Genomic DNA, 13,100 nt, shown 5'->3' on the forward strand with positions numbered 1-13,100 from the left:
CGGCCTAGCACGACCCATAGCCTGAGCCCGCACGGGCCCATGCTACGAGCTAAGCCTTGGGCCAAGTTGGGCCAAGTCATGTTTTTAATTTTTTGAAAAAAGCGATGAAATTTTAACATAAATAAAAAAATATATAAAACGAAAAAGATCTTAAATTTTTATTTTATATGAATTTTGATGTTAACAATTGTTTATATATGCAATAATAAAATGAAATAATATAATAAATTTGAAAATAAAATTATATATTAATATATTATATAATTATTACATATAATACAATATATATATGGGTCAAAGCCAGGCCGTGGGCTGGGCCATGCTGGCACATAGGCTACAAGCGGCATGGCCTACTCAACCAAGTTGGGCCAACTCAAGATTGTGCCAAACCATGTAGGACCGCAAGGGGCATAGCCCGATTTACACCTCTACAATCACCCCTAATTGTTGGGTTTTAAGAAAATAAATCAATAAACACAGTTGCAGTTAAGGAGTAAAGCGTATAAAATGGTATAATAAATAGTGAGGGTAATTTTGGAAATAAAAATCAAGAGTTTCCAAGACAAAAACTAATGGACTTTTAAACAATGATAAATCAAATAGAAATAATAGTGAGGGGTAACTTTGAAATTTAAAATTAGGGAGTTTTGATGAATGGGACAATTACCATTCCCATTTTTATTAATGGTCAAATAAACTAATAAAGGGGCCTTTACGTTGCAGGGCAAAACATGATGGTAACTGGCTTGTCAAACATAAATTATTATATAGGAAAAATTTTGTGAAAGGTAAATTTTTTAATTAAAAGTTTATTGAAAAAGGGATATATATAAAATAAATAAAATTTTATGAATAATAATATATTTAATTTAATAAAATAAAACAAAAAATAAATAATCACGGCCATCAAGCAATAGAGTGAAAGAGGGAGAGACGACTTTTGTCATTGTATTTTTGTTTAATATAGTGGAACAATTGTAAATAGTTAAATAATAACTAGTTTAATTTAATAAATAAATAAATTTAGTAAAATAAATGAGATAAATAGTAATACCGGGTCGTATATTATATACAATAATTATATAATATATTAATATATATATAATTTTATTTTCAATTTTATTATATTATTTCATTTCATTATTGCATATATAAACAATTGTACACATCAAAATTCATATAAAATAAAATTTTAAGATCTTTTTTAATTTTTTTCTCAATTTATTTTAATTTATGTTAAAATTTTCATTACTTTTTTCAAAATTTTTAAAAAACATGGCTTAGCCCGGTTTGTGGCCTGGCTTGGCCGATGGCATGGCACGGGCCCGTGCAGGCTCAGGCTGTACATTATATATAATAATTATATAATATATAATTTTATTTTCAATTTTATTATATTATTTCATTTTACTATTGCATATATAAACAATTGTGTACATCAAAATTCATATAAAATAAAATTTTAAGTTTTTAAATTTTTATCTATTTTTAAATTATGTTAATTGTTTGCATTATTTTTTCCAAAACTTTTAAAAAACATGGATTAGCCCAGTTCATGGTCTAACTTAGCTAAGACTTAGCCCGTGGACCAGCCTGGCCCACAGCATGACATAGGATTGCATGGGCTTTGGGCCAAGAGCTGTATCGAGCCGATCTCCTAAAGTATCCCTGGGGAGGGAAGCACAACCCGCATGACACAACCCAACATGGCCTAGTTGTAAATAAAATGAGAGATAAAGATAATTTTAAAAAATATATATGAAAAAGGTAGAAGTTTAGTGGTATCATTGTAAATAGTTAGTTGTGTCACCATTGTAAATAATTATATGTTTAGTATCAAATATGAAAAAGGAAAAGGAGAAAGGACAAGTTATGATTGTTTTTTATTTTAAAGGGATTTTTATAGTTTAGACCGCCCTAGAAATCTAAGCCCCACCGTATAGGTGGGATGAATCAATACCAAATCCATTGCCAAGATATGGTTTATAGGGGGGCTACTAATAGACTAGGAAGGGGCTGTAATTTTAGATTTTTGAGGTGGACAACAGTCTACTTATCCCTTAATTAAATTTGTAATGGTAATTGTTAAAAGCATGAAAAGCGAAAGATTATAAGATTATAAAATTTCATTTAGGTTATATAAAAAAAGATTCCATTTGTACAACCTTTTGCTTTTAGGATATATATATAAATTACTAGTCGAGGGGCCCATATGTTGTAGGGGCAAAAATGATGGTAAGTGGCTTGTCAAACCTAAATTATTATATAGGAAAAAATTTGAGATAGGTAATTTTTTAATTAAAAGTTTGTTGGAAAATATCTATTTAAAATAAATAAAAATTTATGGATAATAATATATTTAATTTAATTTAATAAAATAATAAATAAATAAATTATCATAGCCATCGGGGAATAGAGTGAAAGAGGGAGAGATTATTTTTGTTTTATATAGTAGAATAGTTTTAAATAGTTAAATAATAATTAATTTAACTTAATAAATAAATAAATGAGATAAATAGAACTGGGTGATAAAGTAAACATATATAAATATATACACGATTCTATGTCTTACTTTGCTAGCAATAATAATTTTTTAAATTATTAAATTATTAGATAATTACATAATTTAGTAAAATAAGCAAATAAATAAATAAAACCTCATGTATTATCAACACAAGATTAGTAAATATATAAATATATACACGATTCTATGTCTTACTTTGCTAGCAATAATAATTTTTTAGATTATTAAATTATTAGATAATTACATAATTTAGTAAAATAAGCAAATAAATAAATAAAACCTCATGTATTATCAACATAAGATTAGTAAAAGCTATCTCAAATTATTTAATTAATTAATTTAGCATTGTTACTAGGTCGGGCTAAACTACTCGGCTACCGAGCCCATGAATAGGCTTAGCCCGGTTCGTGGCCCAACTTGACCAAAGGCTTCGCCTGTGAACTAGCACAATGCATGGCACGGTACGGACCCATGCGAACTCGAGCTAAAACAAAATTTTAAGATCTTCTTTAATTTTTGTGTATTTTTTAATTTATGTTAAAATTTTCATTATTTTTTTCCTCAAAAATTTTAAAAAACATGGCTTAGCCCAACCTAGCCTAAGACTTGGCTTGTGGCACAACACAGGCCCGTGCGGGGCCGTATATTATATACAATAATTATATAATATATTAATACATATAATTTTATTATAGTATTTGATTTTATTATTGCATATTGAACAATTGTACACATCAAAATTCATATAAAATAAAACTTTATGATCTTTTTTAAATTTTTATCTATTTTTTTAATTTATAAAAACATGGCTTAGCCTAGTTCGTGGCCCGACAATAATTATATAATATGTCAATGCATATATATAATTTTATTTTCAATTGTATACATCAAATTCATATAAAATAAAATTTTAAGATCTTTTTTAAAATTTTTGCTATTTATTCTAATTTATGTTAAAATTGTTATTAATTTTTTCAAATTTTTTAAAAAAGTGGCTTGTCCCGATTCATGGCCTAGCCTGGCCTAAGACTTGGCCTACAACACAACACATGCTTGCACGGGCCCGGGCCGTATATTATATACAATAATTATATAATATATAATTTTTCAATTTTATTATATTATTACATATATAAACAATTGTACACATAAAAAATCATATAAAATAAAATTTTAAGATATTTTTTAAATTTTTATCTTTTTTTTTTTAATTTATGTTAACTTTTCATCATCTTTTTCAAAAAATTTTAAAAACATGGATTAGCCCGGTTCATGGTTCAACCCAACCTTAGACTTGGCCTACGGACTAGCCTGGTTCATGGCATGACACAGGCCTACGCGGGCTCGGGCAGAGGGTTGAGTCGGGCCAGCCCCTTAAAGCATTCCAAGAGAGGGAAATACGGTCCACATGGCATGACCCAATATGGCCCAATTATAAATAAAATAAGAGATAAAGACAATTTTTAACAAATATGAAAAATGTAGAAATTTAGTAACATCATTGTAAATAATTAGCAGTGTCACCAATGTAAATAATTACATGTTTAGTATCAAATATGAAAGAGGAAAAGTAAAAAGGACAAGTTATGATTGTTTTTTTTATTTATTTATTCAGTGGCCTCATTATAATTAATTAAAATAATAATGGTAATGATTAAAAGCATGAAAAATGAAAGATTATAAGATTTCATTTAGGCACTATTCGCTTTTTGGTAAGTTACTTATCTAGGTAAATGCACTTATATGGGTAAGTGTTTCCCAAAAAAGGCTTGTCTGGGTAAGCACATTTACCCATGTTCTTTTATTTCCCGTGTAAATAAGGCAATGACCATTTTAGCCACCAAAATCCATTATTAAAAGGGGTATTTTTATCCCATTCAAGTGTTGCCAACTTCCCCCCAAGTGGAAAAGTTATTTACCCACTTAGGAGATGGGTATCATTTACCTGTAAGTAATACCAAGGAAAATTATTTTCCTTGGTCCCCACATAAATATGAAAAAGAATATAAGTTTCTTGGTCAATGGGATCCCCCCCCCCCCCCCCCCTCTCTCATGATCTGAAAAAAGAAGGCCCCTTAGGTTATATAAAAAAAGATTCCATTTGGCAAATGTAAGCAATGGTCATACAACCATTTGGAAAATGCAAGCAATCGACCAAAATCCTATTTGATTTTAACTAAAACCAACAATTGTAAATGACTAAAATGCTTGATATAGAATTCAAACTACTGTTGACCCTCCTTTAACCTTTATTTCTTTTCACTTTTGAAACAAAAAAAAAATCTTGGAACCCTAACCTCTTCTTTTATTCTCTCATCACTGGCATTTTGATGTTCCTCTTTGTCATTGACATATTAATATGTTTCTATCATCTTGACTTGCACGATACATACGAGTCCGGATCTCCTGAATATCGATCGATCTTCTTGTACCTCAAATGAGAGGGTGCCATATCAGCACGGCAATATGGGCAAAACTTGCATGCGAAAGTGACAATAATGGATGTTTCAAAACACCCTTTCATCATATTTTTAATATATTAAAATTTAAATTAAATTTTAAATCAAATAAAAACAGGAGATAAAGGTTTAAAGGCTTTCTTCTTGAGAATATTTAACACCATTGGCGGGGACAGACCAACTAAATCACACTGAAAATATTACTGTAAAGCTTTGACTTTCGACTGAGGATCTCTCTACTTTTTTTATTCTGCTCCTTTTATTCATGTTTAGGATGTGGAAATTATGAAAGGGGATGAGTAATTTATGTTTTGTAATATATCTGAATTAGCTCAAAAAATTGGGAGTTTCAGTGAGTATAAATACATTATTGTTGAACACTTTTCCTTTGTTGATTATTGTTCAAGGTCTGAAAATTGTTTATGATTTCAAAAGTTAAATTTGGGAAGAAAAATGGTAGGGATCATGGTAATAGGAATTTGAGGTACGAAGTATGGCCTTTATCTCTACAAAAAATCTTCAAAGGGTATAATTTCGAACTTCGATGGTAGACCCAAATCTACTGAAAAAACCCATGTCCATGACGTAAAGCCAAAACCCAGATTCCTCAAGGAAGACTTGTCTTACAAGAACAAGGACTCGTTGCAGAAGGACAATAACTCTCCATGGATTAGTTACCCTTGAAAGCTTTGTCACACATTCAGAATTGTAGATTCAGTTTCTCTCTAGTGCATTCAATCGAAGGGTTGCTACTAAATTTCAACAACATCAGTGTATGTGTTCACTAGAAGATAAGGGAGGTTGGGTTGCAGACACACATAGCTAGGGTTTTCGAAGGGACCATTTATTTTGAAGATACATTGACACACAAGGTTTTGTCTATGGTAGCCATAACGAGCCTCACCATTTGAACAAGTATTAAGCACAACATTTTTTGCTTCATGCTTTCGTTGGTGGTATGTAGTGCTCAGGCATGAAGATTTCCACTGGTTTGTTTTAGATATGTTCAGTTCCTTGCATAAAGTTTTGAATGAAAGAAGAAGAAGAAACCCTTATTTCCTATTCTTTATTGGTGTATATTTCGTCTCAAGCATTCCGTTATAGATCAATGGTATGCAATGTTCAGGCATGCAGTTTTCTATTGGTTTGTCTCATGCCCATTCATCGAGAAAAGCTTTCAACAAAAGAGGAAGAGAAAATTTTAGGCTATGTTTGATTTGAAGGAAAATGTAAGGAAAGAAAGGAAATAGAATGGGAGGACGTTTGGATCGGTTAATTCCAATAGCATATACAAGATTTGTTTATGCTACGGTACTAGCGTGGCACTCTCTGATTTGATTTACAGGAAGATGTACAGGGATCAAAGAAATTAATAAGAAAAATAAGGTAAAATACAGCCCATGAAAGAAATCGACAAGGAAAACAACAAACCAGTGAGTTACGATGAAGATGTATTGAGCTGTGAGAGTTAGGGAAAACTTGAGGGTTATGCAAGATTAAAAAAAAAAAACAAGAGCCAAAATGACCATAATCCTCCACTTGCTGATCACACAACACATTGCTGGTCATGTATGTACAAGAGGTGGGCCCAATGAGTTCGGATTTGCAAAACACAACAGGCCACATTCAGACACATATATGGAACATTGGTTGTGCTGTGTTCACCGATATTTTTAACATGTGGCTAGGTGAGTGTGGCCAATAATGTATTGTGGTCTGTATATTTAAGTTGCTTCCCAATGTGCAAAGAGGTGAACATGGGCAGCAATGTCAGCAGATTTAACCAGCCATAAGCTTTGGATGATATGGCACTCCCTTAATGGGCAAAATTTACAGGTGGTCTGTTAGAAAACGAAGTTCAATATAGGCAGTTCCTATTTGCCACGTCACCAATAATTTAGCCACGTCAGAACACAGTGACTTGCCCGCGGGTGACCCAGTACCTTCTTGATCCTGTAACTCCAATCGCAAAGCCAAAGGCCCAAACGTAGCTGCCGTTCAGTAATATCGAGGAAGGAAAATTACGGCGGGGCCGAAGCACACTTTTCAACAAAGCACTCTCTTCCTCTCTGTCTGGCTCTGCTGGGCTTCTTCACAGAAAAGAAAACTCCATAGGGCATGGGCTTTTGTTTTTGCTCGTTCTGAGTAGCTTATCTTTGCTCGAATTCTCGGATCTCTTCTCGCACATGGTTTTCAGGAACAGATCATGGCGAACTACTTAGTTCAGTTTCAGACGATCAAGAATGCGTGCGATCACTTGATTATTGCAGGTAAGACCTATTTCTTTCTCATTTATGAATATAATTCCTAAATTCCAATTATGGTTTCGAATTCGGTTTTTGTAGAATCTGCCGAGCTACATTTCCCCCCTCCTAATTATTATCTCGGATCTTAATTTTCGAGATTGTTATCCTACAAATGGCATCAACTGCAGTTTGGTCCGACCTGGTAAATCCATGCTTTTAAATACACGTTTGGTAAAAAAATCGTGTTTATGGCAATTACACTTCATTTACTACGATGTCAACTGTTCAGATTTGGGTTGGCATTGAAGAAGAAAATGCTGCCCTTTTTAACTAGTCATTGGCGTCGGATTGATTAAACTGGGTATAGGTTTTAGCCCCCTCCCTACAATTTGTAGCCCCTCGTTGGAAATGACGTGGATTAGATTTATTACTTAAGTTACTATCACCATGTTCTATCCGATTTTCAGTCGATTTCATCGGGTGTATGGAATTGGTGTCTGAAATCGTTCGTACAAACAAAACTCTCACTATGCCTTTTTGAGATGAGGTGAAATAGTAAGCAGAGTCGTCCTTGAATAAAAAGATAGGGTATAAGTTTTGTAAACAAATGCATGAGAAGGTTAATAATGAAGAGGGCACTAAGGTCTAAATGCTTATTACAATCTCTTTGATCCAGACGCAAAATATCCAAAGTAAGTTTTCGTCTGTGTTATTGTGTTTATAAGAAAAAAGTAAAAAAAGGAAAGAAAAGAAGAAAGATCTCAGACCTGGTTATTTTTGCAATAAGGGACTATTGGTTTGAGAGTCAAGACACAAGATCTATATGTATCAGAAGTTTCATACTGCATCAACTTGTTACTTGTAACATGTAAAGATACAAATTATATTCTTCTGCTACAAATTGCAAGGAGTAATATTTTTTTATACTTGGGGTTTTCACTGTATACAAGCATAAACTGTGCAACATCCAAATGGAAAGAAAACCTCTTGGCAACAAGAATGGGGGGTGGGGGTTGGTAATGCCCCAAACTCAGTCTTAAGGGAATTAACAATTAGATTTGGAATAGGACTCACTCAAGAATGATGGAGGAACTGAAAGATAGCTGACATTGGACTGGTGATGGACAATGCAAATAATTCAGCCTGCCATTGCAAGAAATACTGTGACTTTTAGAAGGATACATAGTGAAGTAAGAATGTAAGATTGGGAAGACAATTTTGATAGTTTGATATTCAATTCTTTCTTTTCTGAAAATGGTAAAGTATATTTGTATTAAGATTCAAGTCTTGGTGCAACGGTTTGGTTGCTCCATTGCGACCTGGGTGACCAGGGTTCATATCTTGGAAACAGTCTTTCTGTATGTGCAGGGGTAAGGCTGCATACATCTGTTCCCCAGACCCCGCATTGGCGGGAGCCTTGTGCAGTAGGCTGCCCTTTTTGTATTAGGATTCAAAAAAGTATAGAAAACCATGCGCACTGAGGGGCTGTACAATGGGAATGTACAGAAGTTTGTTTTCATGACTGTGCAAAAAGATTCCCATAAGACACAAGAGTTATGAGGCACATCCCTGAAACTGTGATGCATGCTTAACCACGAGTGAATAGAACCCAATAGTTTCCTCTTGGGATTATCCATGCTACAGTAAGACCTGTTCATGGGCTGGGCTTCAGGTTCAGTCCATGAACATTTTACACTGCTACAGGCTCAGGCTTTGGGCCGGGCCTATTCAAAATTTGACAAAAGCTAAGCCAGGGCCCAGCCTATGAACAGGTCTAGCTGCAGCTACTGTTTTCAAAGATGTGAGAGTTACTCTCTCTCTTCCTATCTTCCTATCAGCCACAGAATTGCTAGGGTAATCTCCATACAGTCCAGCCTCTAGAATCTCAGGGAAGCAGAATTAAATCCCAACAAATCCAGAACCACTTCCCAGAATTCAGATGATACACAACAGTGAATGAAAGGTGATTGTGTGGTCAGCTGCTTCATGGCATAAGACACAGGTCTTGTTGGCCACACTCACTCCCCTCAAAATCAGTTTTTCAATTAAGGGGCACATCTGATGGATAGCTGTTGGGGCCATGAAAGCAATTTTTGAAGGGGCTAGAGGCTGCAAAGTGATAGAGCTTGGGAAAGGACCTGAAGGAGGAGACATCAACCTGTTAAAGAATGATTTCACAGAGAACTGTATAGAAGTGCTCTGGGCCCATATTCTTTTGTCTTCATGGGCCGGCTTGGGCTCAATGGCTTGGATTTTTTTTGCATGAAAACCAAGAAAGGTCCAATTTCCCAATCGTTGAGAGATCTTCTTAGACCCAGTGTCCACATGGTATTATTGCCATGCATCTCATAACAATCCTTAACAGAAATCTTCTTGTCCAGAACAATTAAAATTAGGCATGGGAAAGACAGTTTCAATGGTCTGTCATCATACCAAGGATCTGACCAAAAGCTAATCCTTGAGCCATTCCCAATTTGATATTTAATTCCTTGGAGGAATTGCTGCTGGTGCTTTAATAACCCTTCCAAAGAGAACAACGATACGGAGCTGATGTAAAATGGAACTAATCTGTACAGTTTTATTTTTTAGTTAATTATTTATTTATACTATGAATAAGCTTCCTAGTGGTAACAGCAGATGGTTATGCTATGTTATAAGATATTCCAGTGTCAAATAAACACATTCCAGTGTTAGAAATATTAACATGACAAATGATTATCAAATACCAATAAAGAATTAACATGACAACAGACCAACAATAATTTTGTATTATTCACTGAAAAAAATTAATTGAAATTGTAATAGAGGATATTAATAGAGAAACAAGTCCAGTATTAACTCAACTCAACTCAACAAAGTCTTGTCCCAACCATATGGTGTTGACTAGATGAATCATGTTCCTCTATTCCACTCTCTTGAGTGCCATATTCATTGTGAAACTTGCAAATCATTTTCACTACTTCAATCCCATTCCCATTTTGGTCTGCCCCTAGCTCTTCTAGAGTCTTAAACTTGCAACAGGTCACTTCTTCTTACTAATGTTGTAGGGTCTTCTGTGCATGTGACCAAACCATCTTAGTCTAGCTTCCCTCCTCATTTTGTTACTTATCAGAACTACTCTTAGATTCCTACAAATGCACTCGTTTATGATTCTATCTTTTCTACTTTTTTCCATCATCCATATTAACTGAAAAATTGACCAAAATATAGAAAACCCTTTAGTTTTTTCTGGCGTTGATCTCTGTCATTGTGGCAAATTATATAACTATATATTTATGGCCATCCATACAAGTTATATAGTGCAACTTGGATGGGTCTGGATTGAATTAGCATTTGCTAATTTTTGAAGGGCCTGAGGCCTTAGCCCTATATGGTGGAAGTTCTTAAAATGGGTGCCTGATTTGCACTCCTAACAAGTTATCTTTACAGTTCCCTACTGGGGGAAGTAAATATGGAAAATTTTAGAAATGATTTCAAATTCCAGTCCAGTGCTAGTGCCTTTAATTAAAATATTGAATTCTCTCATTTTAGTTTTCTGGTCTTTGCCTGTGGTTGTTGACCTTCCACCATATATTTCAGCTCATGTTCTATTTTATTTAATGCTTCCAGTTGAGGATGTAAGTGATTTATGGCCTATTGTGAAAGGCGGATTTGAGGCACGCTTGCCATTTAAAAGAGCTAGCTTAAATAACAAGACTCGTAATCCTGTGTATGTGGAAAAATTGCCTGCTGAATTCATATTAACAACAGATTCAAGACTTCGTAGCCGTTATCCACAGGAACAGTCAGTATTTTGGTTCCGAGAACCATATGCCACTGTGGTTCTTGTTACTTGTGAGGTATACTGTGAACTTGCTTAGCCTATTTACTGCTTTTTTGTTGTAGTTATTGTTGTGACTACCCAAGGTTGAGATACCTGAGATTTTGAACACTGTATAGTTTTGCTTTATCATTTTACCCATTTTAGTAGTTGAAGATTTTCATGATATATTTATGTCAGAACTTTATTATTAATCTGCTTCTGTCATTACTTCAATTGTTTTTGTCTTATATGTGGGGTTTCACCCTATTTTTATGTGATACTCAATATTGAAGTTTGGATGAATTGAAGTATTTGATGTTACAACATCCTTTATGTTTTTTAGTCATTCTTTCTTTGAAGTTAAATGATCTTTCTAGATGCCTAGGACTAGTTTTGACTTGATAGGAATTATTTTTCATTGAAAGATAAACAAGTTGGTGATTGGTAATTATCATCTCAATGTGGATATTTGTTTTTTTTTTGAAAAATGTAAAGCACGTTTATTAAAATAAATAGACGGAAGGCTAATGATACAACAAACCACCCAGGCCAACCCCAAGCCAAATAGGCAGAGCCCCCAGACAGAAACAACTCTATCAAAACATAAGTACATAAGGCAAGGAGGCTGCAGAGTGGCCTGATAAGAGAATTCCCTAGATACAGAGGTTGAGGACCAACCCTGCCAACACATGATTGATAAGTCCATCCACAGTCTCAGCTTTGGTAACTCTTGACAGTGTAGCCGGCCAGAGGTAAGCAGAAGAGGAGAGAAGAAAAGAGAAGAGAAGAAGAAGAGAAGAGAAGAGAGGAGAAAAGGGAGAAGGTTTGCAATGTAACAGTCCTAGCGGCGCCAGTGTTTATTTTACTATATATAGGGTGACAAAAATAACAAGGGAAAAGACCCTTGTGCCCCTGAGTACAATAACAGACATAACAGAAATAAAAAAACGAAATAAAAGAACACTTTAATTAGCCAAATAGGCCTGCAACTAAGTTATTTTAACATTATTCCAACACTCCCCCTCAAGTTGGAGTATAGATGTCAATCATGCCCAACTTGTCACACAAATCTTTGTGCCGCACATGATGAAGACATTTGGTGAAGATATCTGCAAGTTGCTCTTCCGAGCTGACATATGGTGTGCACACTTCTCCACTTTCAAGTTTCTCTCTGATAAAATGCTTGTCCACTTCAATGTGTTTCGTCCTATCATGCAGAACTGAATTAGCAGCAATATTGATGGCAATTTTATTGTCACAGTAGAGTGACGTAGGATTGCTTACTGCGAAACCCAGTTCACCTAACAGATTTCTTATCCACATGGTTTCCGCAACCCCATGAGCCATCACTCTATACTCTGCTTCAGTACTGGATCTAGCCACCACACTTTGTTTTTTGCTTCTCCATGTGACAAGGTTTCCTCCTACAAAGGCACAATAACCACTGGTAGACTTTCGGTCATTGACTGCTCCTGCCCAATCTGCATCAGTATATACTTCCACTTTTAAGTGACTGTGTTTCTGGAACAACAAACCAGCTCCAGGAAACTTCTTGAGATATCTCAAGATCCTCTCTGCAGCCTCAAAGTGAGTTGTCCTCAGGCTGTGAATGAATTGACTAAGGACACCCACTGCATAGGTAATATCAGGCCCGGTCATAGACAAATACAGAAGTCTCCCCACGAGTCTCTGGAACATGTTTATATCTTTCAAAAACTCTCCCTGACTGTCTCCCAGATGGTGATTAGGTTCAATAGGTGAATCAGATGGTTTTACCCCCAACTTGCCTGTATCTTCTAGTAGATCTAGTACATACTTCCGTTGGGAAATAAAGATGCCCTTGTGAGAGCGGGCAACTTCAATTCCAAGAAAGTATCGTAAGGGGCCTAGATCCTTCACCTCAAATTTAGTGGCTAAGAATTTTTTTAGTCTCTGGATTTCAGCCTCCCAATCTTTTGTGATCACTATGTCATCAACATACACAATAAGAGCTGCAATTTTACCTTCACCTCTTTTTACAAACAGGGTATGATCTGATTGGCATTGTTTGAATCCCATCTGTTGGACTA

The 13,100-nt window shown here is 34.8% G+C and overlaps 1 protein-coding gene across 1 annotated transcript in view; it reads left to right on the plus strand.

Moving 5' to 3' along the window:
- The first annotated feature begins 6,649 nt into the window (after positions 1 to 6,649).
- CLUB (TRAPP II complex TRAPPC10/CLUB) overlaps positions 6,650 to 13,100 on the plus strand; it is a 90,999-nt gene continuing 84,548 nt past the window's right edge. The window contains exons 1-2 of the mRNA XM_088945463.1: positions 6,650 to 7,253; positions 10,839 to 11,068. Of these exons, the coding sequence (XP_088801589.1) occupies positions 7,190 to 7,253; positions 10,839 to 11,068 (294 nt within the window). The 5' untranslated portion in view covers positions 6,650 to 7,189. The remainder of the gene's footprint in view (positions 7,254 to 10,838; positions 11,069 to 13,100) is intronic.

The sequence above is a fragment of the Nelumbo lutea genome, chromosome 1 (assembly GCF_056320005.1).
Source record: "Nelumbo lutea isolate HS-2025 chromosome 1, American lotus-T2T, whole genome shotgun sequence".
NCBI classification, from domain to species: Eukaryota; Viridiplantae; Streptophyta; class Magnoliopsida; order Proteales; family Nelumbonaceae; genus Nelumbo; species Nelumbo lutea.